This window comes from Seriola dumerili, unplaced genomic scaffold, assembly GCF_002260705.1.
Source record: "Seriola dumerili isolate Sdu_G_001 unplaced genomic scaffold, Sdu_1.0 BDQW01000073.1, whole genome shotgun sequence".
NCBI lineage: Eukaryota > Metazoa > Chordata > Actinopteri > Carangiformes > Carangidae > Seriola > Seriola dumerili.
Window position 1 is genome coordinate 2392912 of NW_019174328.1, and position 24584 is coordinate 2417495.

A 24584-nucleotide genomic window follows, 5' to 3' on the forward strand; every position below is an offset into this window, starting at 1 on the left:
AGCTCATCAGGGAATTTTGTAAAGGTATCTTCAGAGCTGCAGGAGACATTGTATACCTGTCCATTGGCTGTTTAGTGCTCATTTACAAAGGGATCAGAAAGCACAAATATTCAGTTACTTTACTTTCAATTCTCAGAACAGCTCTGTCAAAGTCAAAACTCAAAATCCTCCAAACTTATGCTTCCTTAGTGTTCGTAGGGTTAAAACAAAACAAGCTGCATTCACTTATTATGCTTTAAGCTGCAATAAACTTCCAGAAGATCTTAGATGTTTCCCAACTCTAGCTACTTTTCTCTTAACACACTGTGACTTTTTATGTATTTTATTGTATTTATGCATTTAAACTTGCTAATCTTTTTGTTTTTCTATGATCTGTTCTTTTTTTGTGTTTTTATTTAAAGCACAGACAGACATTATATTCACAAGCAGTCTGCATTCGTTTTGCAGATGATGCAGATGACGCAGATGTTACGAGGATGTCCACACATCTACCACATCTGCTCATAACCCAGGCCAGTTCCACATGTAGGCTAATGGGTAATGTGAGCAAGCTGGTTAAGACCACACAACATTTTAAATGCAACAACTTTGGAGTTACCAGGAGTTGTGTTTCTCCTCTCTTGATAGACGCTAACTGCCCATCAACTTCCAGCTAACAGCACGATCTCCCCGTTAAACACAGATCTGATATCAGCCCGCCATCAAACTCCTGGTATGACAGCTGTCAAGTCAACTCCTCAGTGGTCAGAGTAATGAAGCATTACTGGGACTATTGGGTTTAATGTAAAATTTGGAGTATTAAACCCTTACACTATTGAGAAAAATGATCACATTACTGTAATTACTGAGTAATCTTTTACTGCATTACTAATATGAAGTAATGTGTTACTGTCCAGCACTGACCAATAGACTAAACTTAATGTGTAAAAGATTTGGAATTCCTCCTTTAAGATTTCAGAGTTATTAACCACACCAACATACACTATCGAGATTTCCTCTGCATTGCAGTGAATCCAGTAAATCTAGAGTGCACTCTATGTTTTGGGAAGATATCAGTGATCAGCTCTGTTGGTGATTAAAGTCTAGTAACCGACAGTTAATGTGCTGGACAACCTTGACTTGAAGCGTAAATTTAGAAAGCCAATATTCCTCATTAACCACAATCCAAATGAAGGAGGGACCAGACTTAGCAACAATTAACTAATTACTGATCTTTTTTTTTTTTTTTTTTATCAATTAAGGACTTGTGGAGTTTAGACACTTAGAAATATAATTTCACATTTGGGAAAAAAGCTTATTAGCTTTTTTGCTGAGTTTAATGGGAAGATCGCTTATTTGTCATTTCTGTGTACCAAACATGAAGCCACACCAAGCAGCTGGTTAGCTTAGCTTACCAGAAAGACTGAAAGCAGGGAAATAGCTAGCTTGGTACTATCCAAAAAAGGGCTGTCACAAAGTCAAGTTTGAACAATTTGAACAAAGGTGTAAGTTGTTTGAACTCTTTTGAACACTACCAGTCCAGCATATTCAAGCCTCTTCGGTGTTAAGCTAGCAGGCGAGTCCTCAGACTCGTTGTCATAGAGTGCTGCAGGGATGACATTTTTTTGTAGGCCAACTAGGAAGTTAATATCACCCTGGCTCCTATTAGATTACATCAGAAAACAAGCTCTGTGATAAGTGAACATTTATGATACTTACAGTTTTGTTCAGCACAATAATCTTCACAAATGAACCACTTTTATAACGTATGAAGCCTAAATACAATCCTCTGTGGTAAAAAGCTAACGTTAGGCTATTAACGAACTACACTATGGTCGCATGACTTCAACGTCACCACCACTGAATTTCAACTTGTAGTTTGTAGCTCTGACCTCTTCTACAAAAGCCTTTCTTCTTACAGAGTTAGTGATAGTTTGCAAATATAATCACAACGAGGCTGTAAAGGTGGACTGGTGAAAAGATCGGTTTTCATTTCATTTAAACACTTGTTAGCAGAGATGTAAAAGCTGTAAGAAATCAGGACTGGGGTATTTACCGACGCATTTTATGTCGCAGAATAAACCGTGAAAATTTTTGAGCTTGTGTTAACCACAGACCTTATTTCAGCCATATAACCAAAAACCCTACGCAACTGGAAGCGCTAAAATGCTAACTCATTTATGGGCTTTACGGGCAGTAGCTTTTAACAAAGTCAGCCAACAGTGGTAATTTTATCATCTTGGTGTCACGATGGCCAAGATGACATGCAATGGGTCAAGCTGATGCATCACAAGGCAAATTACTTCAAATGTTCACTATGAACTTTGAATTCAAAGAAGACAGAGGCAGCAACGACACGCATATCCTAAAATTTGAACTGTTGCTTTAAAACTGGTATTGTACCCTAGATGCTCTTTGCTGTTGTGTCTCAGACCAATAAAACTGAGTAACCTCCCCACAGCAATCATAACTCTATTTGCTAAAAAAGCGGCCCCCCTCCTCCTCCTCAGATTTTCCAGCCTGTGGTCTGAATCTCATCACTGGCTCCTTTTCAAAACAGGCTCACAAACATCATGATTGATTCAGCCACTATCCTCCAGGATCTCTCAATGCCTGCCTGGGCTGGAGATTAATTTCCTTTTCCTCATCTTAATTTTTACTCATCGCCTCTCTATAAAAAGGCTAAATGTCAAGCATGCCTGACTCCTTCTAGTGACACGTCTATTCCAGCAGATAATTACCATAAGGAAATTGATGCTTTAGTGTGCAGAGGGGAATTTAATTTACTCTGACATCCTCACAGCATAATGCATTCCTAAAGAAAGAGAGTTTTTCAGTTTGCAATTGACTTTTTAGATAAATTGGACTATTTAATGTGATTATCAGTCTTGAACGTCTTTGACTTATTAAGGTGTTGAAACCAATTAAGGGTTACATGCTGCTCATGCTTCCAAATGTGAAACAGTGAATACTGCTTAAAGATCCATGAAATAAGAACCAGCCGGAGCCTATTGTTCGGTAGTACAGCCAGCTACGCTGCCTGATGATGTTTTGAGACTTGCCAGGTAATGATATTAATTACAGCAGCATGGCTTGCTGCAGGTTGTGGATTAACCCGAGGGAGCAGAGGGTTATGCGCGGTTTGATTTGGAGCTGTGGATTGCAGCCTGTACATGAAGTGTAATCGTAAATGCTGCAGAATTAAGTCATCTTAGAAAACTTTGAAGCCCTCTGCAAAAATAATTTGCAGGCATTTCCACATGACCAACAACCATTTACACGCTTTGCAGATATCAGGATGATTATCAGCGACTCAGCCCGTGGTGAACATCGATCCCAGTTTTGCAGTAACTTCTCTAAAATCTTGACTGAATCATTGTCCTGAAACAGTGTTTTGGCTCTCAACAGTGAGTGAGTGAAGCTGCTGTGTCACTGTAGAGGACAGTATCTCTGTGCCAGGGAAGACCCCAGTCATGATTGGACACCTCTGCGTTCGCTGATAGCGCTGAGTCACATTACAGTCCCAGCATTCCCTCTGTGTGGCCTCAGGAGTTCGCCCCATCCTGCAGCTTTTTTTTTTTTTTTTTCATACCTGCAAGTGTCAGAAAACTGCAGCCTCTCACTTCATAGACAACGCAGCGTCGGGCGCGAGGCTTTGAGGAAGTCAGAGAGCGTTGCTGCAATCCATATTATGGCCGTGAAGACACAGCACGCCACAGCACTCCTGCCCAAAGTTCCTCCTTTTGCAACCAACTGCCTGAATGTTGTGCTTCTTAGGAGATAAGGGCAGCCTCCCACGAAAGGTGACTCAGCAATCCAGCACACACAGCCTCTCCTGAGATAAGAGTGCTCTGTGGGGCCTGATGACAGTGGGATACTGGGAAAAACAGTCACAAGCAGAGAAAAGAGTGGAGTATAACCCCCAAGGAAACTGAATATAAACTCCTGTAACTCCATCAGCAGTGAATATATACAGTGCAGGGAGGGAAAAGCTCAAGCTTAATACTATAAGCTCTAACTTAAAATACAGTAATTATGGCAAAGATCCACTCCAGCAGATATTCATATGAGATAATAATGGCAGGACATATTTGAAAATGAGAGGTGAGTAGTTATTTTAGCCAAACGAGAAGTGTAACTCATTATTTATTTAGAATTTCCATCAATATTAATCCACAATTTATATTTCTTTTAATAAGTTCAGACAATATATAGGCGCCCATCGTTGTCTGGATTCTACTATAAAATTGCACAAGAGACTGACAGTCAGATTGGCAGCGTAAGAAAATTGGAAAGTAGTTATTAAACATCTTAAAAGGGTCTGTGTATAGTGATATGTGGCTGCCGCTGTCTTAATACTATCAGTATGAATGATGGGACAAGAGAGGGAGATGTATTATTGCAGCCTATCCAGAAATATGTAGCTGCAGACAGTAAGGCTAAGACGGTTTACTCATTTACATTTGAGCAGTTTCAAGTCACCTCCAAACAGTTTTGACTTTCTATTGTTAAAGTATGACATTGATGGAAGCATCTGAAACTAAAATATCTCTGATGGGTTAGGACTCACACTGTTGGTTTATACACTCCTGCGCACTAAACCAGAGGGAAAACCACATTTCAGTGAGAATAGTGCATATCTGCATGATGATCATCTGCAGGACTGAGTCTCTGACTCAGGGAGGATGCTCTCAGTTTACATGCGGCTTAAGACCTAAAGTAAGAAAGAGTAAAAATGTTGAAAAAAAAGAAAAAATTGTGGTCCAGTTCAGACATAAACCTGGTTCTGGACACCTGCCGATGTGATGATGTGGGACAGGAGGCTCTGACTCTGAAGGGAGCATCACTGGAGAGGAAGAGTAAAGATCATAGAGAGAAAACAACCTCATTATATGGGAAAGAAAACGGTTGTGTTAATTTCATGGACTGCTTCAGTGTGCCAGAACAGGTGACAGAAGGGGAGCTGTCCAATATGCAAGTGAGGAGTCCCCCTCATCAGCTTCCTCAGTGAGAATGAAATAAATAAACAATGAACGGTCCACTCTCCTCGCGCGCCTCATCCCATCTCATGCATGGCTGCCAGTAATGGTCTACTGGGTGTCAGCTTTTATTGGCACGGCACAAAGCAAGTGCCAAGGGCTCGGTGGCTCGACTCCCCATTGCAGACTCGGCCTGTGGATAAAAGCAAGCAAAATGCCTCAGACGAGCTCAGAGACATAGTCATGTTGGGCTGGAACGAGGAAGTGCAGTGGAGAGGGGAGGGACTCAGGGCGCAGCTCCATGGGGCCGCCGCGGCGCTGCGACCTTCTGCACATGGAGCCGGGGAGAGTTGGAAGAACTTCATACTGCAAACTCAAGGAATAGCAGGTAAAGTGACTTCCACCGCGCTTTTCAGCTCCACACTGATCTCAAACACATGGTCCAGACCTGTAAGACTGAGGTAGCTCGCTCTCGAGATTTTTTAGGAGACATTTGCACCTGACTGGAAAAAAGACTCCTTGTAGTTTCGGTGCAGGTGCGCTGCAGCATCAGATCCCGTTTGGTCCGCGTATTTTTCTGCTGATCAAGGACATGTAACAGATAACAGTACTTTTCAAAATTAAATACAGGAAAAACAATATTTTACCGCGATATTTGTTCCTGTAGAGCCAGTCATTTAAGAAAAATAATGGGATGTTCCTCATTTTCCATGCGTCTTTTTCTTCTGGGAACATGTGGATAAATTATTTTACATTGATTAACATTTATATAAAAATACTAATCTAATTTCTAACATGTCCTACTATTTATCTACGCTATGTCGTTATGATTTCAACCTGTTTCATACAATTTTACCCTCCTGTTGTAGCACCTGTTGCAACAGCTGTACGCACTCAGTAAAGTCAGTCTCTGTATCTGGACTTTCATTCAATATTAAACGATTTTCAGGAAATAAAAACTTTTTGATAAAATTTGTCGAGGGCCCAAAAACAAAAAGCAAAACAAAAAAAAAAAAAACACCAAAAAAAATCAAATCGAATGTGAAAATATTTCAGCGCTGCTTAAACAGGAAATCAGCACGCCCCGACTAAGGCTCCTATTTTCAATGTCTCAAATAAATCAATAATCGATAAATCTGATCATTTTGCCATACCGTTACGCTTTGTATTCACTTGTTCGAGCCACAGTCTCAGTTAAACGTCTGAACGTGTGAAGGGGTGAAAAAAAAAAAAAAAACGCGCACACACATGTAGGCAGGACTGCTGAAACTTTTTACTCTGAGGTGGAAAGTCTCTCATCAACGCCCAGACAGAAATGTTGAGGAAATTAATTGTTTGCTTCGTTTTTTTTTTTTTTAACGCGGGTAAAAACTTAAAGTTCCTGTTTGTGGACGCCTAACCTCTGTAGAAAATATTCAAAGTCCCAATTGGGCTTAAAAATATTTCTCAAATTAAGAATGAATCCCGCTTGTAATAATTGCGGCACTTGTATCTGGGTTTGTGTGAGGTGAAAAATCGAGCCAGAGAGTTGTCATCTCATTTTAAACTGTGAGACTACGAGAGCTTCATGTGCTTTATGCGGGCTATAATGTGTATTTTATTTATTTATTTTTTTTTAGAGGAACATTTTTAGTATGAACTAAAAGTATGATTATGAACTATTTAAATTTGTCATCGACTCAGTAATTTCACTAAAATCAGACTTAACCGCAAACGTTCGACAAAAGAAAACTCACACTTCATGGAGAAGTAAGTTCCAGATGTTAAAACTTGGAGATGAACCCGAGTACCTGCAAAAACAGGACTTGTTCATTGCTCAGTTGGAAAGAGAAGTACTGAAAGTGCTGCAAACCTGTCTGCAGCTACACTATCTTTCTTGTCAGTAGAAACAGAAGTAGGAGGGGGGCGGGGGGTTGCAGAGGAAGACAGACAGTTATTAAAATGATTGTACTGTCTGAATAGCAGAGTAGTGAAGTGTGTCAGATGCAAATGAAGGAAACTTCTCTCCAGCGCACCTTTACTCTCCCCTCACCCCCTCGACGGGCTCCCCACAACACATCCGCTAACGCTATCTACCCACTTACACCCATACATTTCATGAATTACTGATGAGAATCTCCATGTGCACATGAACAAAGGTGACCATGTACCACATTGCTTGGCAGTGTAGGACAATCTCTTCTCCTAATGGTTGATAAGGAAGCTGCCATAGCTTCGACACTTCTCATGAAAATTATTAAATTACTGACTCAGATATTTTCATTATTCGTCAGTAAGTTTACAAAGTGGAAACTTTTAGTTTATGATTAAAAACAATTAGAATTATGAGTCATATTGTTTGTTTGAGAATGGAATTAGAAAATTCTATCTATCTATCTATCTATCTATCTATCTATCTATCTATCTATCTATCTATCTATCTATCTATCTGTTTAAATGTTTTATTGCAGACAAAGTTAAAGTTATCATAAGCAGAAACATCTAAAAACATTTAACACGAGCCTCTTTGGTCTTAACTCACACAGTTATTTTTGTTTTAATGATTCATCAATTCATTAAAGGTAGCAGACTTAATCAAATTCTGGCTGTGGCTACACCTACTGTGTGAATATTATTTCTGTTTTTTAAACTGCAGGAATTAAGCCTCATTTAGTTCTAACTGAAACACTGAACAATAGCTGTTTTTGTTGCATCTTTTTCTGTACGTGAGTCTTCCTTCATGTGTTCCCGTATTTACTGCTCATGTTAAATGTGTAGTGTGTTTACTCCAGGGTACCCAGACTTGTGTGCTGGTGTGGTCCTCAGTATCTGTTAACGGTTTCGTTGTTTCTCATCTCCACCCTGCTCCCTGGTGTAGCTTTTGCACCTCACTATGAGCAGACGCCTCTTGACTCCCTCCCCACCCCCACCCCCCACCAGACTCACACACACACACACACGCACATGCGCGCACACACACACACACACACAGGAGAAGGACCGAGAATTCTGTCAACCCACAAGCCTCTTCCTGCCTCTCCTCATTTGACGTACTCAGACCAAAACTTTTCCAGTCCCCCCTGCACTCTGTGTCACAAGTCTCAGAAGTCTTTTCTGTGACTTCCACTTCACTGGCTCATAGATTCCACCTGCCCCCAGTTCACACACACACACCAACACACCTAGTTACAACCAGGACATGAGCAATGAGGGGTAACAATCCTGCTATTTTCATTGTTTCAGTTTGATTCAATCACATAAATGAGAAAAAAGCTCATGTGGGATGAAAAACTTTAAACTGCTTGGAACCTGCGTTTAGTAAAAAAGAAAACAAAAGTACCTTCAACTTTTGGCAAAGGTCAGTTCCAGTTCAGTTCAATACTTGGGGGCACAGTGTCTAAAGATTCAGGTACAATCACAAACAATACAGGAGGAAGTTTAACGAAAAAAAAAAAAAAAGTGACATAATAAAAAAAAGGGCACGAAAGTAGCACCACTTTCTCGAACAAAATAGCTACTTCCTGAATATTCTACGTGCACCTTACTTTCCACATGCCTACGCAAGTGGGTTGTGGCTGAATGTAGGAACTCTCTTTTTTATTTCTGTCGAAGCCCCCCCACCAACACATCCGTATTTCCCCTCGCAGCCATCTGCCCAGAAAAAAAGGGCACATGAGAATATACCTCCCTCTGTACCCGACCTCCAAACTCCAGATGCTGAAGAACGGCGCCGCAGAGTCAGAGCTCAGCACAGTGACACGCGACACCCATGTGTTGTGCTGAACAAATCATCTGCACCAGTGACCTTTGCCCCACCACCCCCTTCACACTTGCATCCTGGGCGTCTGCAGGCCGCCGAGCTCCTGACTTGACTCCGCAGAATATTGTGCGTTGCGACAGAGCGGCCCGGTCGCTTCCCACTATTTGTTCCAAATGTGTGGAGCCATCTGTCAGTAAAACAGGAAGGCCTAGGTTCCCCTTCTCCCTTGGGCTCGTTTCGCTATTTTCGGGAGCTTCACTTCTCCCTGTGTGGCTGCTTGGACTGGGCAGCGGCCCCACCGAGGGCTTCTTGAAGTGGCGGAGCTGGGGCTGAGGCTGTCGGGCCCATCTGCTGCAGGCTTGAGGGCCATCCATTATTAATGGGGCCACGAGCACTGGTGACTCCTCAGATATTCAGCCCTGGCCGGAGGATTGCTTCTGGACTCGACTGCCTCCACTTGCTAAAAAAAATGAATAAATAAAGAGAACTTCTCCGTCCCCTGGCCTGCTTTTCTGTCTCTTTTCTTTTCTTCGCTCCACCGTTCTGTTGCATTTGCTCCTCTGACTCCTTGCCTTCCCTTTGCTATCTGCTTCTCTGTCTCTACGGTATATCCATCTTCTCGCCTCTTCTTTCTTCTTCTTCTTCTTCTTCTTCTTCTTCTTCTTCTTCTTCTTCTTCTTCTTCTTCTTCTCCTCCTCCTCCTCCTCTCACTCTCTCTCCCCCTCTTTGTTTCTGATTGCGGCTTGCATGCATCTGTGCTCAGGCCGCGGGCTCAGCGATGCATGCTCAGTAAATTAGAAAGAACACGAGCACCGATCAGCTGGGCACGGCAAACACCCGCATCCTCGGTGACCTGGGGCCAGTTAATTTTCTGCTTAATTTTGCGGCAGTCAGTTTGCATTTTTGGATGATTACGTGGCAGGAAATTAACAATAAATAACAAATGTGGTCTGAAAGCTCATTCCCAGCAAAGTCGCGCCACCAGTGGGCCCCATCAGCCGGAGCCAAGCCACTTTCCAAGCCCAGTCTCTCTGTCAGACTTGTAATGAAAATGTCTGTAATTCTTTGTAATGTAATGTGGGGGACAGCGGTGTGTCTGCGGCTGTGACAAGAGCGATCTCGCTGAGGTGACGGAGTCATGCCGAGAAGTACACCTTTTACTCCACTCTAGCTTTTTATAATGTTGTTTTCTCGGCCTGCACTTGATTAAACTTACACACAAATACATCTCCCTCTCTCTCCCATTAGAGTACTTGCACCGCATGGAGACAGAGGAAGCCCAGGAAATGGCCCAGATGCCAGGTAAAAGACTGCAGCATGATTGAGCCATTGAGTGCAGAAAGTAGATACAATAGGCCCGCAGACAGGCTCTTACACCCGCCTGGGGGTAATTTTGCCTCTTCTGAATGAAACATGTCGAGGGGTTGCGCGGTGAGTGACGGGTGTTTGCTGGTGTGTGTCTCCCCAGGCAGGGACAGCCCCCCTGCCAACGAAGCATCCGAGGAGGCAGAGGAGCCCATGGCCGTCCCCGAGGACCTGTCAGCCGGCTCCGCCCACCAGCAGAACAACAGAGGGGACAAAGGTACGAGGCAAACGCACCCACGGCCAGTCAGAACATCACTGATGCTTGTGTAAATTAGTATGAGTGTGTGACTCCTACATTAAGTAGAGTGTATCCCATGAAGCGGCAATGAAAATGAGTCAAAACCACAGCGGTGCCTTTCCCACAGCAGTAATGTATTCACTCCCAAAGCATCCAAATCAGAGTAAAACGGTTACATGAAAGTAATGTCAGTATCAAAAGAATAACATATATATGTATAAAAAAGCATAAAAAGGTTTTCATAACTTAATCCCATACATGCACATCCAGTGGGAGAAATTTGCCGTTCCAAATCCCTTGGAAAAATTAATTTAAAGCTGCAAAGAGACACATTTAGGTCATTGGCAGAAAAGGTAAAAAAAAAAAAAAAAAAAAAAAGTCTTTGATCCATGGTATGTCGTTAATAAGCCGAATCTTAAGGAATAGCTAATGTGGCCTTGATTTGAGTTTGTGAGCATCAAGCCAGGGAATATCATGGTGAAAATAAGGATGAAGCATGCAAGTGGGGATTCACGTCGGCAGTGTAAATTTATCTCAAGTCCTCTAACGTGTGTGGTGAAATCATTATTGGTCATTAAAGGCTACATGGCAGCAAGACTTAACACACACAGGACAAATAAGTAAGTGTTATTTTGCTCGTTATTTTTATTGTTTATTCCTGACATTAATAGTCCATAAATGTCCAAATCCAATCCACAGTTATTGAATGAATTTATTAAATCTGTATTAAAAACAAAGATAGGCGATATATAGAATCAAGTGTGAGGAAATTCCTTTAGATAGAATATATCTTGTTTTCATCGAGACAAATGATTTTATTTCATGGCAAAAAAAACAAATAAACAAACAAAAAAAACACCAAAAAAAGAAGCATGACAGCTCAAGTTCGACGATCCTATCAGGGTTTTTCCACTTATCCGGATAACGGTGAAGATTAAGCAGCGCTCAGTCGAAAATAATATATGAGAGGAAACTGAAATAGGATGTGTAAGAGTTTCCTAAGAAGAACTTGCCATCAGACAGTTTCAACACTCCTGGAGATAAAGAGTTCAGGAAGAATGCCAAGCTGAAGAGAGATCAGTGCATCACTGCACCACATAGGTCACACACCTGCACACACACACACACACGCACACGCACACGCACGCACACACACGCACACACACGCACACACACACACACACACACACACACTGTTTTACTTTACAACTGTTGAGTTGTCATGCAGGAATTTCTGAACACTCGAGACCGAGTTCTGCGATGACATCTAAAGGATGAGACCGTGTTATGCAGAGTCAGGCAGCGTGTGTAGAGCCACGTTTCATCTCATCTCAGGCGACTGATGGACGTTTAGTACAATCTGGGAAAACGGGAAACAGTGATAACAGATGATTTAAATGTTTAACTTTCATTTGCGGCAAGTAAAGACAGTAAAGAGGGCACGGCCGGCAGCCGACTGTTCAATCCCTATTCAGTATGATCACTTCGCATGAGTGTGTGTGTGTGTGTGTGTGTGTGTGTGTGTGTGTGTACATGTGTTTATATAGGGAAAGAGAGAAAGAGCCCAAAGAGCGAAAGAAGGGAAGTGCAAGTATCTGGTACATCTATGCATCGCTGCCTCTGTGATAAAAGCCCAAATGAGTTATAATTATCACACAGGATCATGTGCTGCTCAGTTCTCTGTAATGAAAAAGGCAAAACGCAGGGGGGCTATATGTGGGACATGGGACCTCAAAGTATCGAAAGCTTGAAACCTCAAAACCCAGGTTGTTTCCTGTAGCAAATAAGTCTTCACAGCCTGGGATCATTATTGCTGCTGCGCATTCACGATGTTGCAATCCACACACGTATGACTCCGAGCGTGAGGGAGGTTCATATGTCAAAGTGAACACGATTTTCTTTTCAAAAATGTTACTGCTACTGTTCAGTAAATTGTCACAGACAAAAATCAGGTTGAATAGATTTGACTGTCTTACGCGGCTATAACACATTTGGTTAAAGTCACAAGATGGTCTTCGCAACATCCCGGTTGAACCATTTCTCTTTCACTTTCAGTGATTCAGACAGAGCCTTCGCTATTTCAGAGACATGAGACTGAGAGGGAGACTGAGCTGTCTAGTTCCCGAAAATATGGAGGCGAGTTTTTTTTTTTAAGTGTGAGGGGAAAAGCAGGCTGTTTTTGGTGTTCCTGCAAGTCGTGTTGAGTGTGCTTCTGGCGTGGTTTAACACATGTGGTTCCACTACCTTGCACATAGGGTTATTTTCAGGCAGTGAGAGCAGCACAAGTCAGTAACAGGAACCTCCAGCAGGCTCCCTGTGTCTCCACACTGCACAACTAACGCACTTGCTAACTTGCTTAGTATCTGCTATTGGTATAGCTTAATTATTTCTTCTCTTTTTTGGCCACTAATGCTATAGCTTTTTAAAAAAATATATTTGTTTGTCACAGCCTTTTGTCACCTGTAGTCTGAGGATTAGATCCAGACCAGGTTATAACAATTTTATTGCGACCTTTTTGTTTGTCTACTATGTGATCTGACAGTTGCTTCCCAAAAAGAGCTAATCAGGATGTGTGACCGTGACAAACATGATATAAAGTAAAAAGCCTTCTTCCTACTCCCAGTTTAGTCACAACTTCCCCAAATCCATGAGAAGCTTTCATGGTTCCCTTCTGTCTGCCTCAGCCGGCTGATAACCTGAGAGCCTCACTGCTGTAACAGATGTTTCAGGAACTGACAACTGCTGATAAACATAAAAGTTTTTTTGTGCATTGTTCCAACTGTTCATTTTCCTCAAATCAGTGAGAATATACAAAATGCCTCATGTACAGCACTCATCTGCTTGAGGGTTTAAACTGCTGTTAAATTGATTTTTTTGTGCTGGATCAGTGGCTGCAGCTACATGTGCAGAGAAATGCCTCTCACTAATACAGAGCAGGGCAATAGTCTGATTAAGCCTTTTTATTGATTTACATAATTTTACTACTCCCCGCTGACATTGGAAAAGTGCAAAAGTTATCCAGAAAATTGTGGCAATCAGTGGTGTTGTGGCTAAAACCAAGAATTAAATAAGGAGGGTTGAAGTGGTGTAGTTTTGCTTTCGAGCTCTGTGATATGCAAATGACCCGAACTCGATCACTTGCCCTCAAAAGTCCCTCCAGCTTAATTTTTTTTTTTCTGACAAAGACATCACTATTAAAGTGCTTATGCCTGACTGAAAACCTTAGTGGTTGAAGTGAGAAATTCATACGCATGTTTTGCAACATGTGCAAAGTAAAATCTCCGAAAGAAAAAAAAAGAAAAAAAAATGACTCTAGCTGCTCAGTGCAAGAGTAATTGTCTTTCACCTCTGCAAATACAGTGAGTAGGACACGTGCACAACTTGACTGTAGTTCACAAAATGTCATGGTAGGTGTAAATATGTCTAGGCTATGTGTAAAGATGGAGGATTAGCAAAATTCATTTGAGAAAAATAGCAATAACATTTTGAAAAGAAACAAAAAAAATCTTCATATTGAGTCACTTGAACACCATTGGTGAGAGTGTGTGTGTAAACTAGTTGAGAGAAGTTGAAACAGTTAGCTAAAAGTAACTGATAAACAGTTGAAGTAGCTAGCTAAAAGCAATGGACAGACAGTTAAAATAAATAATGTTAGCTAAATGTTAGCAGTAGTTTGCTAAAAGTAGTGTTGGATAAAATAGTTAGCTAAACGTAGCAGATAAACATATTAAAAAGTTAACATATGGTGGATAAATGGTGTAATATTTGAAAGTAATGGATAAATTACTTAAATATTTAAAGAAAAAATAAAGCGAAAGATAACTGATAAATAGTTAAAGTAGGTATCTCAAATTAAGGGGAAAGTTTAGTTTGCTAAAAGTAATACAAAAATAAGGTGCAGTTGGTGTAGATGAGTTCATGTGACAGGACTGTGAGGACAACTGATGTGAACTGTTGAGTACCAAGTCTTAAGTTATATCTGTTAATGCACGTACAACCAGACCATATGATTGCATAATAGTTTTGTGTAGACATATGGTAGATTTCCGTGTACATGCATTGTTATCCTCATTGCATTGTAATTACATCTTAGATGCACGTGTAGTATGTTTGGTAACACGGTTCTGCACCATAACTCATCGTCATCTTTTGCACTTTAACAGAATTTAAGCAGCTTTTTGTTTTTACACAGTGCAGCCTTTCCTTCTCTTTGCGTGCACAGTCTGTTTTTGTCTTATCTCATCTGCTCAGCAGAAAAACCAGAGAGCTTGTCCAAAAAGTTTCAGCAGCCGAGCAGATGAGGAGATTGTTTCTCCTGCGACAGAAAATAAGAAAATTCTTGTGTGGAGATGGATGATCAGATTATTTGATTTTGATCGGAAAAACGATTGAAAGCATCTTGTGATCCTGTCATCAAATTATGCTCCTCCTGTTGTCTATGGGAAACATTATATGTATCAGGGGATTTATGTTAGTGGCTCTCAGTGAAAATGAGACTCCTGCAAAAAAAAAAAAAAAAAAAAAACCAACAAACAAACAAAAAAAAAACCTGTTTCAGTTACAGGCTGTTTTACAATTCCTTTCCCGTGCTTCCCTTTCTGTCACTTCTCCATAATTCTTGGTATTTCAGTTAGGCAGGCCCTCTTTCTGAAGCTTCCCCTTTTCCATAGATTCCTATATTTCATGATTTCCACTTCTTCCTCTTCAGTTGTACAAACAGAGGTAGAGGCATGGGGAAATCAGGCTGCCAACATGAAATGAAAACCACATACTGGGACTTGCAAGATCAGTCAGTTCTCTTAAATGTTTCTAAAGTTCTCTGGTGGGAAAAAGAGGGAGCTAGCATTTTACACTTACAAGGCACTTCTCTTTTCTGATCACTTTGGGAACACCAGAGTAGAAACAATAGATCTTTTTTCTAATAGTTCCAGATGAGAGTTGCCATTGATGAGTCGTACAGCGTTTACTTTCTGTTCTCTAAAAAACTGGAAGTGTCAAAAGTAAGGCAGATCAAGACCCCTGTAAATGTACAAGATGGTGAACAGGCTTTATGTGCATATGTGTGTGTGTGTGTGTGTGTGTGTGTGCGTGCGTGTGTGTGTGTGTGCGTTTGTGTGTGTTCGTCTGTGTGTGTGCGAGTGCGTGTGTTCATCGCACTCTGTTGCTCTGATGCACACCGCTGTCGTCCCTAGTTTCGCACTGCTTCCTGTGTCTCTGTTTCCTGTTTATCTTGCTGTCATTTCTTTCACCAAAAAAAGTGTGATTGTGTGAGATGATCTGTGTGTTTCTTCATCTCTCATCACTGACGTGCTCAAACAGTAGAAATGCTGCTCCACCTGTGTATCCTTATGAAATCTACCATGATGCTTTGAAACAAATAAGCAGCAGCAGTGTACAGTTTAAATGTGTCGGCTGTGGGCCGATCTTATCTGATGTTTGTTGACTTTTCACAAAAATGCCTGAAACAGGAGGGGAAGGTTCTTGAAGTTTTGATGCAGCATCCCGGTAAACATGAAAAAATCGTATTGTGCGCTGAAGGAGGCCTGTCATTACAAAGCTGTTGTTGCCCTAGTTTATAGTATAGTGGGTTGCGGTGCTGTTACGAGAGAAGAAAGAGTGGATGAACAGAGCCATACTGACTTCAATACTGTGCTGAATGAATCCAAATAAAGGCATGGCATTTTTTTTTATCATAATGAGTTTCAAAGTTCAGTTTCATAGCTATAAATTGCAGTTCGAAGTCTTTATAAAATGAGTCAGTAACCGTGTAATTTATAAGTAATGAAAAATACGTGTCTCATTCAGACAAAAGAAAAAAGGGTAGGTGAGATAAAAACAAAACAAAAAACTTGTTTATCAAAGTATCTCAACAAGATAAAAGGCCAAACAATAAGAGAAAGAATAAATAAAAAAAAAAAAGTAAATTATGAAAAAGATTAAATAAGTTTAAGAACAGCTCTAAACAACAATGATAATGACTATCAAACTCAAACCAGGCAAAATGAAAAAGGGGTTCATCTGTAAAGCAAAAGAAATTCACATGCATTTTCAGAAGTGATCACTTATTATTCTCATGTCACAGTATCAATATCACACTGATAAACTGCCCATCTTCAGCATATAACATCATGAAAGAAGCATGCTCGTATTCTAAACCGTGGCCCCCCCCCTTGCCCTCTTTTCCAGCCTGTAACATTAAAGTTGAGGCTCGCAGTGATGAGGAGAATGGGCTGGCCTGTGACATGAATGGCGTGGAGGAGGACGAGTGCGCGGAAGACTTGCGCGTGATCGATGCCTCGGGGGCCAAGGTGAACGGCTCACAGCCGAGCCCCGAAGCCAAGGCCTTCTCCTCGGCCGGCGGTATCCGGCTGCCCAACGGGAAGCTCAAGTGCGATATCTGTGGGATAGTTTGCATTGGCCCCAATGTGTTGATGGTGCACAAGCGAAGCCACACTGGTAAGCCACCTGCAATACTTCTTGCCCTTCCTTTGCACCCATGTTCACTGTCAATATCAGAGAGGTGTCCTCCCTAGATTTAGAGCAGTTCTTTTGACTTTAAATGGCGAAAATGAGGAGCTCAGAGTTGTTGTCTCTTATTATATTTTGGCATTAACACAAACAGTCTCACAGTAGCAGCTTTTCCTACACATAACAATTAAAATTACTTGTAGAAATAAGACTCCAGAGCCTGTTCTTATGTTTTCAGACACCCTCATACTCAGTTGTAGTTGGCTCTATGCATGTAGACCCTCCTATCGTGCGTGAAATAGACTCTGAGCATACCATTAGCATTCATTATTGTTCATCTAAATGACTCTGAATCACCACAAGACAAGCAACAGCAACTGATCAAATTATTGTGCGATAAAGTAGCAGAGACGAACTTGGTCCTAAAAAAAAAAAAAAAGAAAAAAAAAAAAAAGAAACACGCCCTCAGTTGAGAAACAGGATATCTGCTGCAATTAATGGGTATCTCCATAAAGTGACAATTATCTGGCTATTAAAAGTTTTTCAAAATCCAAAATTGATATTCTATTGTAATGAAGCCAAACCAGTGGTGGGGAACATTTTTGAAAAAGGCACTTAACTGTCAAGCTTTAGAAACTAATGAAACTCAAAATGGAAGAAAGGAACACTAGACTAATGTAAATGCAAAAGAAAGTACAATAAAGGATATAATGAAGTGCCTCCTATTTAAATAGAAAATATTCTGTGGTGAGTCTTTGCTCCTGAAATGCATTTTTAATGAATTTCCTTTTTTATATATTTTTGCTGCTTCACTGGTGACTCTTATTTTATGGGGGGCCTTTGAAAAAAAAAAGAAAAAAAAAGCCATATTAAAACGTTCTCACAGAATGCCACAACACTCGGAGAGAGGCTGGATATTGGTTTATTCCAGAGGCGCTGATCAGGAAGACTGGCTCTCAACACAAAGTGTTTCCTTCGCTTTATTCAAATGAGGCTGAATTTGCATTGTGATGTGCCGCTCTTATTTTAGAGACGAAGAAGAGTAAAAAATGAGATTTTCAGATCAAATTGACCTAGGCAATGGTGCATTACGGAACTGGCAGGCTGAGTCTGAAAGGCTCTTGTTCGATCAGAGTGCCAGAAGTCGGTGGGGCAGGGGGAGCATGGAGAGATGGAGTGTCACTCTGCTGTGAAACCCTCCCACAGGCTGCTGGATCGCTCTCTGCCCCGGAGACGCTCCATCATCCAGCTTGTTCTGGCGCTCGGGATGCTTGTAATGCAGTGACCCCGCATTCCCACAGCCGCAGCTTTTTCTCCACGTAGAGAAGACAAAGACTTTTTTGTGCTTTTATTGTTGTCATCGCAGGGATCAAACATGGTGAGATTAGGGAGAGCAGTGCGATCGTGAATCATGAATTGCCTGATACATAAAAAAAAAACATTAAAAAGAAACTAGGGTGCCAGTTAAAACAGACAAGTTCTCATTTCTTTCTGTTCTTTTTCTGTGTGTTATCTGCATCTTTACAGTAGAGTGTGCGTCTGTTGTGTTCTTGTCCCACAGGAGAACGCCCTTTCCAGTGCAGCCAGTGCGGTGCCTCTTTCACCCAGAAGGGTAACCTGCTGCGCCACATCAAGCTGCATTCGGGGGAGAAACCCTTCAAGTGTCACCTGTGCAGCTACGCCTGCCGCAGGAGGGACGCCCTCACCGGCCATTTACGCACCCACTCGGGTGAGTACGCAAAGGTCACACACACACACACACACACACACACACACACGCACACACACACACACACACTGCAAACTTCTGCACTCATGGTAATTCAAGGGACACTGGGTGGAAGCCTTTACAAAAGGCATGACATGTTCTGCAGTGCATACAGCGACAGCCAAGGGCGATATAAGGGGAAGTTGACAGGGTGTAGATATGGTGTCACTTTTTTTTTTTTGCAAATGCTTTGCAGAAGTATGTGTTAATGAAATGTTTTGGGTGTAAACAGTACACTTACAAACCTGCTCTGAATAGCTGAACTGAAAAGTAAAAGGTTAAGCTGCTGAAATTTAGATATAGATGTGGAGATTATTATGCACAATGCTCACAAAAATAAAAGTAGCATGATCAGTTTATTGAATTATTTGTCTCAAGCACTTTTTAAAGTCTCCACAAGTTGGCATGCTCAGGTTACTGAACTGAATTAAATGAAAAGCAAAGGCTGCATGTAAGGTAGAGCATTGCATTCAAACTGTGGCAGCCTATGCTTCAAGTATATATGAAAATAAAATAAAATAAAATAAAATAAAATTATCATTATATTAATATTATTTCTATTATAGAATGAAACTATTTTTGTTATTGTTAAGAAATCCAATGAAAAGACCTAAAAACAATAGTCTGTCTGTCTATACATTTGACTTCCCTACTTTGGCACTCAACACTGAGCTCATTGTTTCCATGTAAATCTTTAAAAACAGGTCGCAAACAGTAGAGTTTTGTTTGTTTTTTTCATTTCCTAAAACAGCTGAGAAATGTAGTTTTTTTTTTAAACAAATTTTACTGAAATAGGAGTAAATAGTGTATTTGTGTGGAACTATTTTCAGCTGAGGATGAATACATGCTGGTGAGAATTTATGACACCAGTTGGACAGTAACAGCTCTATGGCTCAGAGAAAAAAGCTGCAGTAGCAGTAGCAGCTCACACCCAGGGCTGTAGCCAGAGTTTTAGAAGTCCCCCAATCCCCCCCAACCCTAAATTTTATTCCACAAACTGTGGATCTAAATTTAGTCCAGGACTATATTTTTGTGGAAATACTCAATCCCTTATTAAAGTATCATGATCAGTTATTTTGTTGGTGTAAAAATAAAAGTAAAATTTGAATTGAGTCTATTGAGGAATCAGCTTATAAAATACCCACCTTATGCATGTTCTTATTTAGACAATGTAAAAATCCCCTCAAGTTGCTTCCTGAATTCCCCCAAGAAATACATAAGACATGACCCTGTTCATGTCATCCCAAGAAATTAAAATATCTGCTTGTGAAGTTTTTCCACTGGACTTTCCAGAGATCATCTGTGGGCAGAGTGGGCGGGACTGTCGGGTCTTCTCCGTGGGTTTCCTGTAGGTGGAGCTCTGACTCCTGTTCATGCTAAACACCCAGTTTCTCTTCTATTTATACAAATCAAACTGGAAATGTTAAAAAAAAAAAAAAAAAAAAAGTGTAACTAAACCAAGAGAATATTCCACTGCTCTGTTTGCTGATAAAGTGTTGTTTTGTTTTTTGTTTTTTGTTTGTTGTTTTTTGTTTGTTTTTTTTATTGTTTTTTTTGCAGTTGGAAAACCCCACAAGTGTGCTTACTGTGGGCGGAGCTATAAGCAGCGCAGCTCTCTCGAGGAGCACAAGGAGAGGTGCCACAACTACCTCCAGTGCATGGGGTTGCAGAACAGCATCTACACAGGTTGGTGCCTCGTGAGACGCTCACTGCGCCTTCACCCAAATCTGATGACCTACTTTACCCTGTGCGCAGGACTCTGTATGCACGCGACAGCAGCGCACCATGCCGACAATGCTGCAGTTACTAAACACTCAAACAAGTCATATTAAATTCATGTCATTCCCATTCGAGTACAGGCTCCCATACATACTCTGCAGTCATGAATTAAATGAACACACTATAGAATACTTGAGATATTTAACATGTAAAAGCCTAGAAACACATCTACACTTGATCTGTGAGCATGGACAGATCCTATATTTACAGACCAAGCGCTTCACATGTGTCAGAATAAACCGCTCTGTGCTCTGTGAGGAAAACACCATCAGGCATGTGATATCATGCAGCAGTTCATCGCTTTAAACCCGACAAACTCAAACTACTTTGACTCTGAAATCTACTTCTCTGTCTTGCTTTCCAGTAGTAAAGGAAGAAAGCAACCAGAATGAGCAGAGGGAAGACTTAAGCCAGACGGGATCTGACAGAGCCTTGGTGCTAGACAGACTAGCTAATAATGTAGCTAAACGTAAGAGCACTATGCCACAGAAGTTTGTGGGTAAGGGCTGAAATCTGCTTCCTTTGTGATAAATGCAATGTTGCTACTTTTTGCTGAAAAAAAAACAAGTGTAACTGCTGCACCTATGAAAGCTGCATAGGTGAAGCTGCTGTGTGTCTTGTGTTAATTATTTGAGCATTTTTCTTTGCTGCCTTGGCTCTGCAGAATGCATGCAGTATTTGCCAGATAACAAGTCTGTTTTTGCAGTTCAGCCTGATCAGGAATTTTGCCTTTAAATTGTTTAACTGCTGTTAGAAAAGATTTTGTGTTGATGTTTCCTGAGTGTTTAATCCTGGATATTAATTTTACACTAAAATTTAACTTCACAACATGTGAGGGAAAGATAAAATATTAAGAGGCTGAAGGAAATGTTAGTATAAGACCAGAAACAGAAGAAACATTGACAGTGAGTCAACCTCAGCTAGAGAGGAGCAGGCTCAGTGTAAAGATAGTGAAATCACAGTGTGTCAGTAAAGTAGAACCTTCACGTCTCCTCTGTCTCTCAGGTGACAAACGTCTGTCAGACCTCTCCTACGATGGAGGAGCAGGCGAGCTGATTCAGCCCCACGTCATCGACCAGGCCATCAACAGTGCCATCAGCTACCTGGGGGCCGAGTCGCTCAGGCCCCTGGTCCAGACCTCCCCGGCCTCCTCTACTGATGTGGGCCTTGGATCCATGTACCCTCACCATAAGCCGGCGAATGACGGCCATGTGGGGACGGGCCACGGCCTGTCGGCCAAAGACAGTGCGGCTGAGAACCTGCTGCTGCTCTCCAACTCCAAGTCTGCCTCCAGCGAGAAGGACGGCTCGCCCAGCCACAGCGGCCAAGACTCCACCGACACCGAGAGCAACAACGAGGACCGTTCAGGCGGGCCGGCCCCCAGCCTCATCTACCTGACCAACCACATCACCCCCGGGGTGAGGAACGGCGTCCTCCCTCTAGTGAAGGAGGAGCAGCAGAGGCAGTACGAGGCCATCCGGGTCAGCATGGAGATGGCCTCCGAGGGCTTCAAGGTGGTGACGGCGGACGGGGAGCAGGTGAGGGCGTACCGGTGCGAACACTGCCGCGTTCTCTTCCTGGACCACGTCATGTACACCATTCACATGGGCTGCCACGGCTTCAGAGACCCCTTCGAGTGCAACCTCTGCGGTCACCGGAGTCAAGACCGATACGAGTTCTCCTCTCACATAACACGAGGGGAGCATCGCTACTGAGCCCCGCCCACCAGGGAGCACACACATGCACACACACTTTCGCAAAGATAAACAGGTGTACATATGGAAAGGAAAACCCCCACACATTCACTCACAGACATACACCTGAAACAAGTGCATAAAAAACAAAATGTAAAATACACTGTTGATGTCTGAAAGTTGTGTTTTTTATACAAAGTATGCATGTTTGTTGATTATTACACAATACAATTCTATTCATTTCAAATGCCATGCTCAAAAGAAAGACCAGTTACTCATTTGTCTTTTTTAAATAAACAAAATATTGTGGATTGAAGACGACACAGCTGAGGCTCTGTGCCACTTCATGTATTTACAGTCGCCACGTGTATAAAATGTATAAATGTGACTTTTCTTTTGGAAAACGAGGCAGCAACTTTTTTTTTTTCCTAGTTTTGGAATAGAAAAGATTTTCACCCATTCACTTAAACATCTCTGTAGTGAAGTGTCTGAAACATCAGTAAAAGATTCTGCAGCTGTTTTTAGTGCAGGAAAAAACCTACTTTATTGTCGGCAACCAATAAAAACTTAACAATCAGTGTAGATAACCTCACATTTCCCTCCCAAAGTTCAAACCTATTCTTGTATTTGTATCAACCTACATATTATTTATATCACATTTACACTCCTGTCTGTTTCTTTGTATTTATTATAATGATCGTTGTTTGTCTGTAGGTTAGTTTTTAAAAAAAAAGTTGCATTTTTTTCTGTTCGACTGTACTTAATGTATTTGAGGTGAAAACATGACTGCTGCTGATCCTGGCCTTTTTGTTTTATACCTGATGGCTGAGAATTGTTTCACTCACAACATGAAGGTGAGCCATTTGAAGGGAGCTTTATGCTTGCAAAATATCAATAAAGGATATTTTATATATGCACAAAGAGTGTGTGAATGTTTTTTTTCTATAGCTGATGAGTGTAGAAATAAGATGCTTTAATTAACAGAGGACTATTCCTAGCAGAACTGCACATGGGTCCGCCATCATTATACTGTATATACATGCAAATGTTTCATGGACATGCAGATGTTTCATGGCAGATGCGTGCTTTTAATAGGATAGTTTTTCTTAACTGGATCATAATATTTGACAAGTAGAGTTAATGGAAAGTTTCTCTGAGTTTTACTGTATCATTTTGCCTTTTTAAGAAATATGGAGATTTCATTTCACTCTCTCAAACCTTGTGAAATAATTAATGTTGGATGTCATTCAAGACGCGGCTCAGTCCTGCCTGTCAAGGAAGAGCCAAAACAGAGTGAATGACTGGCATTTGTGTGAAAAATACAAAAACACTAAACACACTGAAAAAACATTTAAAGAGGGGGAATAAATAAACACCTCTCCGTGTATATGGAGGTTATTGGGTTATTTTCCAAAGCAAATATATTAATTTCTTCAGTGTTTTTATAGTTTTAACCCATAAAGTCCATAATTTCCAATTTGAAATATTTATATAATTTACTGAGGATGCCAAACTGTCAGATAATACAAGGCTAACACCGCAGTGGCAGTTCTGCACAGAGACCCTCATGTTAAAACTGTGACATCAAGAGACTAGACACACACAACAGCCTGCCGACATGTGCACGCGTCCAGGACCTGAAGAGTCCGACTGGTCCTCAGAGGAGCGGCAGCGGCAGCGAGCTGGGACAGAGACGATCAGCCACTGGAGCAGAAGGCCAGGTCCGTCTGGAGAGGCCCAGTCAGGGCCGCCATAGGACCTCAACGGCGTTATGCGGCGACAGCCTCGTCCAGATGGCTGCTGTGTGATTTAGCAGAAACGGGAAGCAGCTGTGGCCAGCGACGAGTCCCCCACGCTTGACTGGGACCCAACAGGGGAGGGAGGGCATTTGCATGAGAGGGATAATCTGGCCAACCAACTCAGGCCCTGCCAGGATCCAAGATCTCACTTCTCCTTTCAGCCAGCTGACTGAAACAGTCCTTTAAGAATCACAATTAACCAAATCCAATTGTTCTGTCAACAGGATCCAACAAGATGTTACTACTCAGGGTTTTTCTTTTCCGTCCCTTCACATGACTGTGTCCCATTGATGGATAACACTATATTCAATACAAACCTTGTGTTCAGGTGTCTATGAGTTGTCAGTAGTTCCACTAAAGAGTCATTTCCCCTCTAAACTTCTCAGTTGGTGCAATTTAAATAACTGGTAAAGGTCCAAAGAGGTTAAATATTTTACAATAAAGAAAAGAAATTAATTTAAATTTGTTTTTTCTTCTTTCCTCCTCCATAAATGATCACATAGCTCCTCATATTTACCTTGTGACCCAATCATAATACAGATATCTGTATATATGCAATGGTAGTTTAAACTAGTAGTGACATCCTACTTCCACACTGATGCATCAACAACCTCATAATGTAATATATAATAGTATAACACTCACAGGGACCATTTTTCCAGCGAAAAGAGTGTGTTTATTTTTGATCCTTTAAAGTTTTAATCTTTAGGATTTCGGTCATGGTTGTTTGGTGACAGTAAGGGCAGTTTTAAACAGCAGCTGGTTTATCTATCCAC

General features: G+C 41.4%; 1 protein-coding gene across 6 annotated transcripts; it reads left to right on the forward strand.

Moving 5' to 3' along the window:
• Positions 1–5201: 5201 nt before the first annotated feature.
• ikzf1 (IKAROS family zinc finger 1) lies at positions 5202–22916 on the forward strand. 6 transcript variants are annotated; one of them, XM_022743787.1, is made up of 8 exons: positions 5202–5346; positions 9946–9999; positions 10166–10279; positions 16487–16756; positions 18330–18497; positions 20097–20222; positions 20683–20814; positions 21321–22916. In XM_022743787.1, exons 1-8 carry the CDS (start codon positions 5202–5204, stop codon positions 22028–22030), a joined length of 1719 nt encoding a protein of 572 aa, XP_022599508.1. In that variant the 3' UTR covers positions 22031–22916. The 6 variants fall into 6 exon arrangements, with proteins under 6 accessions (XP_022599508.1, XP_022599507.1, XP_022599509.1 ...); XM_022743786.1 differs by having other exon boundaries at positions 5203–5346; positions 20680–20814; XM_022743788.1 differs by lacking the exon at positions 20683–20814 and having other exon boundaries at positions 5204–5346.
• Positions 22917–24584: the final 1668 nt, after the last annotated feature.

What these genes read in the sequence shown, in the direction of transcription:
- ikzf1 (XM_022743787.1), top strand. Translation starts at nt 5,202, where the DNA reads ATGTTGGGCTGGAACGAGGAAGTGCAGTGGAGAGGGGAGGGACTCAGG. An exon ending in GAACAACAGAGGGGACAAAG is followed by an intron (nt 10,280 to 16,486) that starts GTACGAGGCAAA and finishes CCTCTTTTCCAG; the next exon opens with CCTGTAACATTAAAGTTGAG. An exon ending in CCATTTACGCACCCACTCGG is followed by an intron (nt 18,498 to 20,096) that starts GTGAGTACGCAA and finishes TTTTTTTTGCAG; the next exon opens with TTGGAAAACCCCACAAGTGT.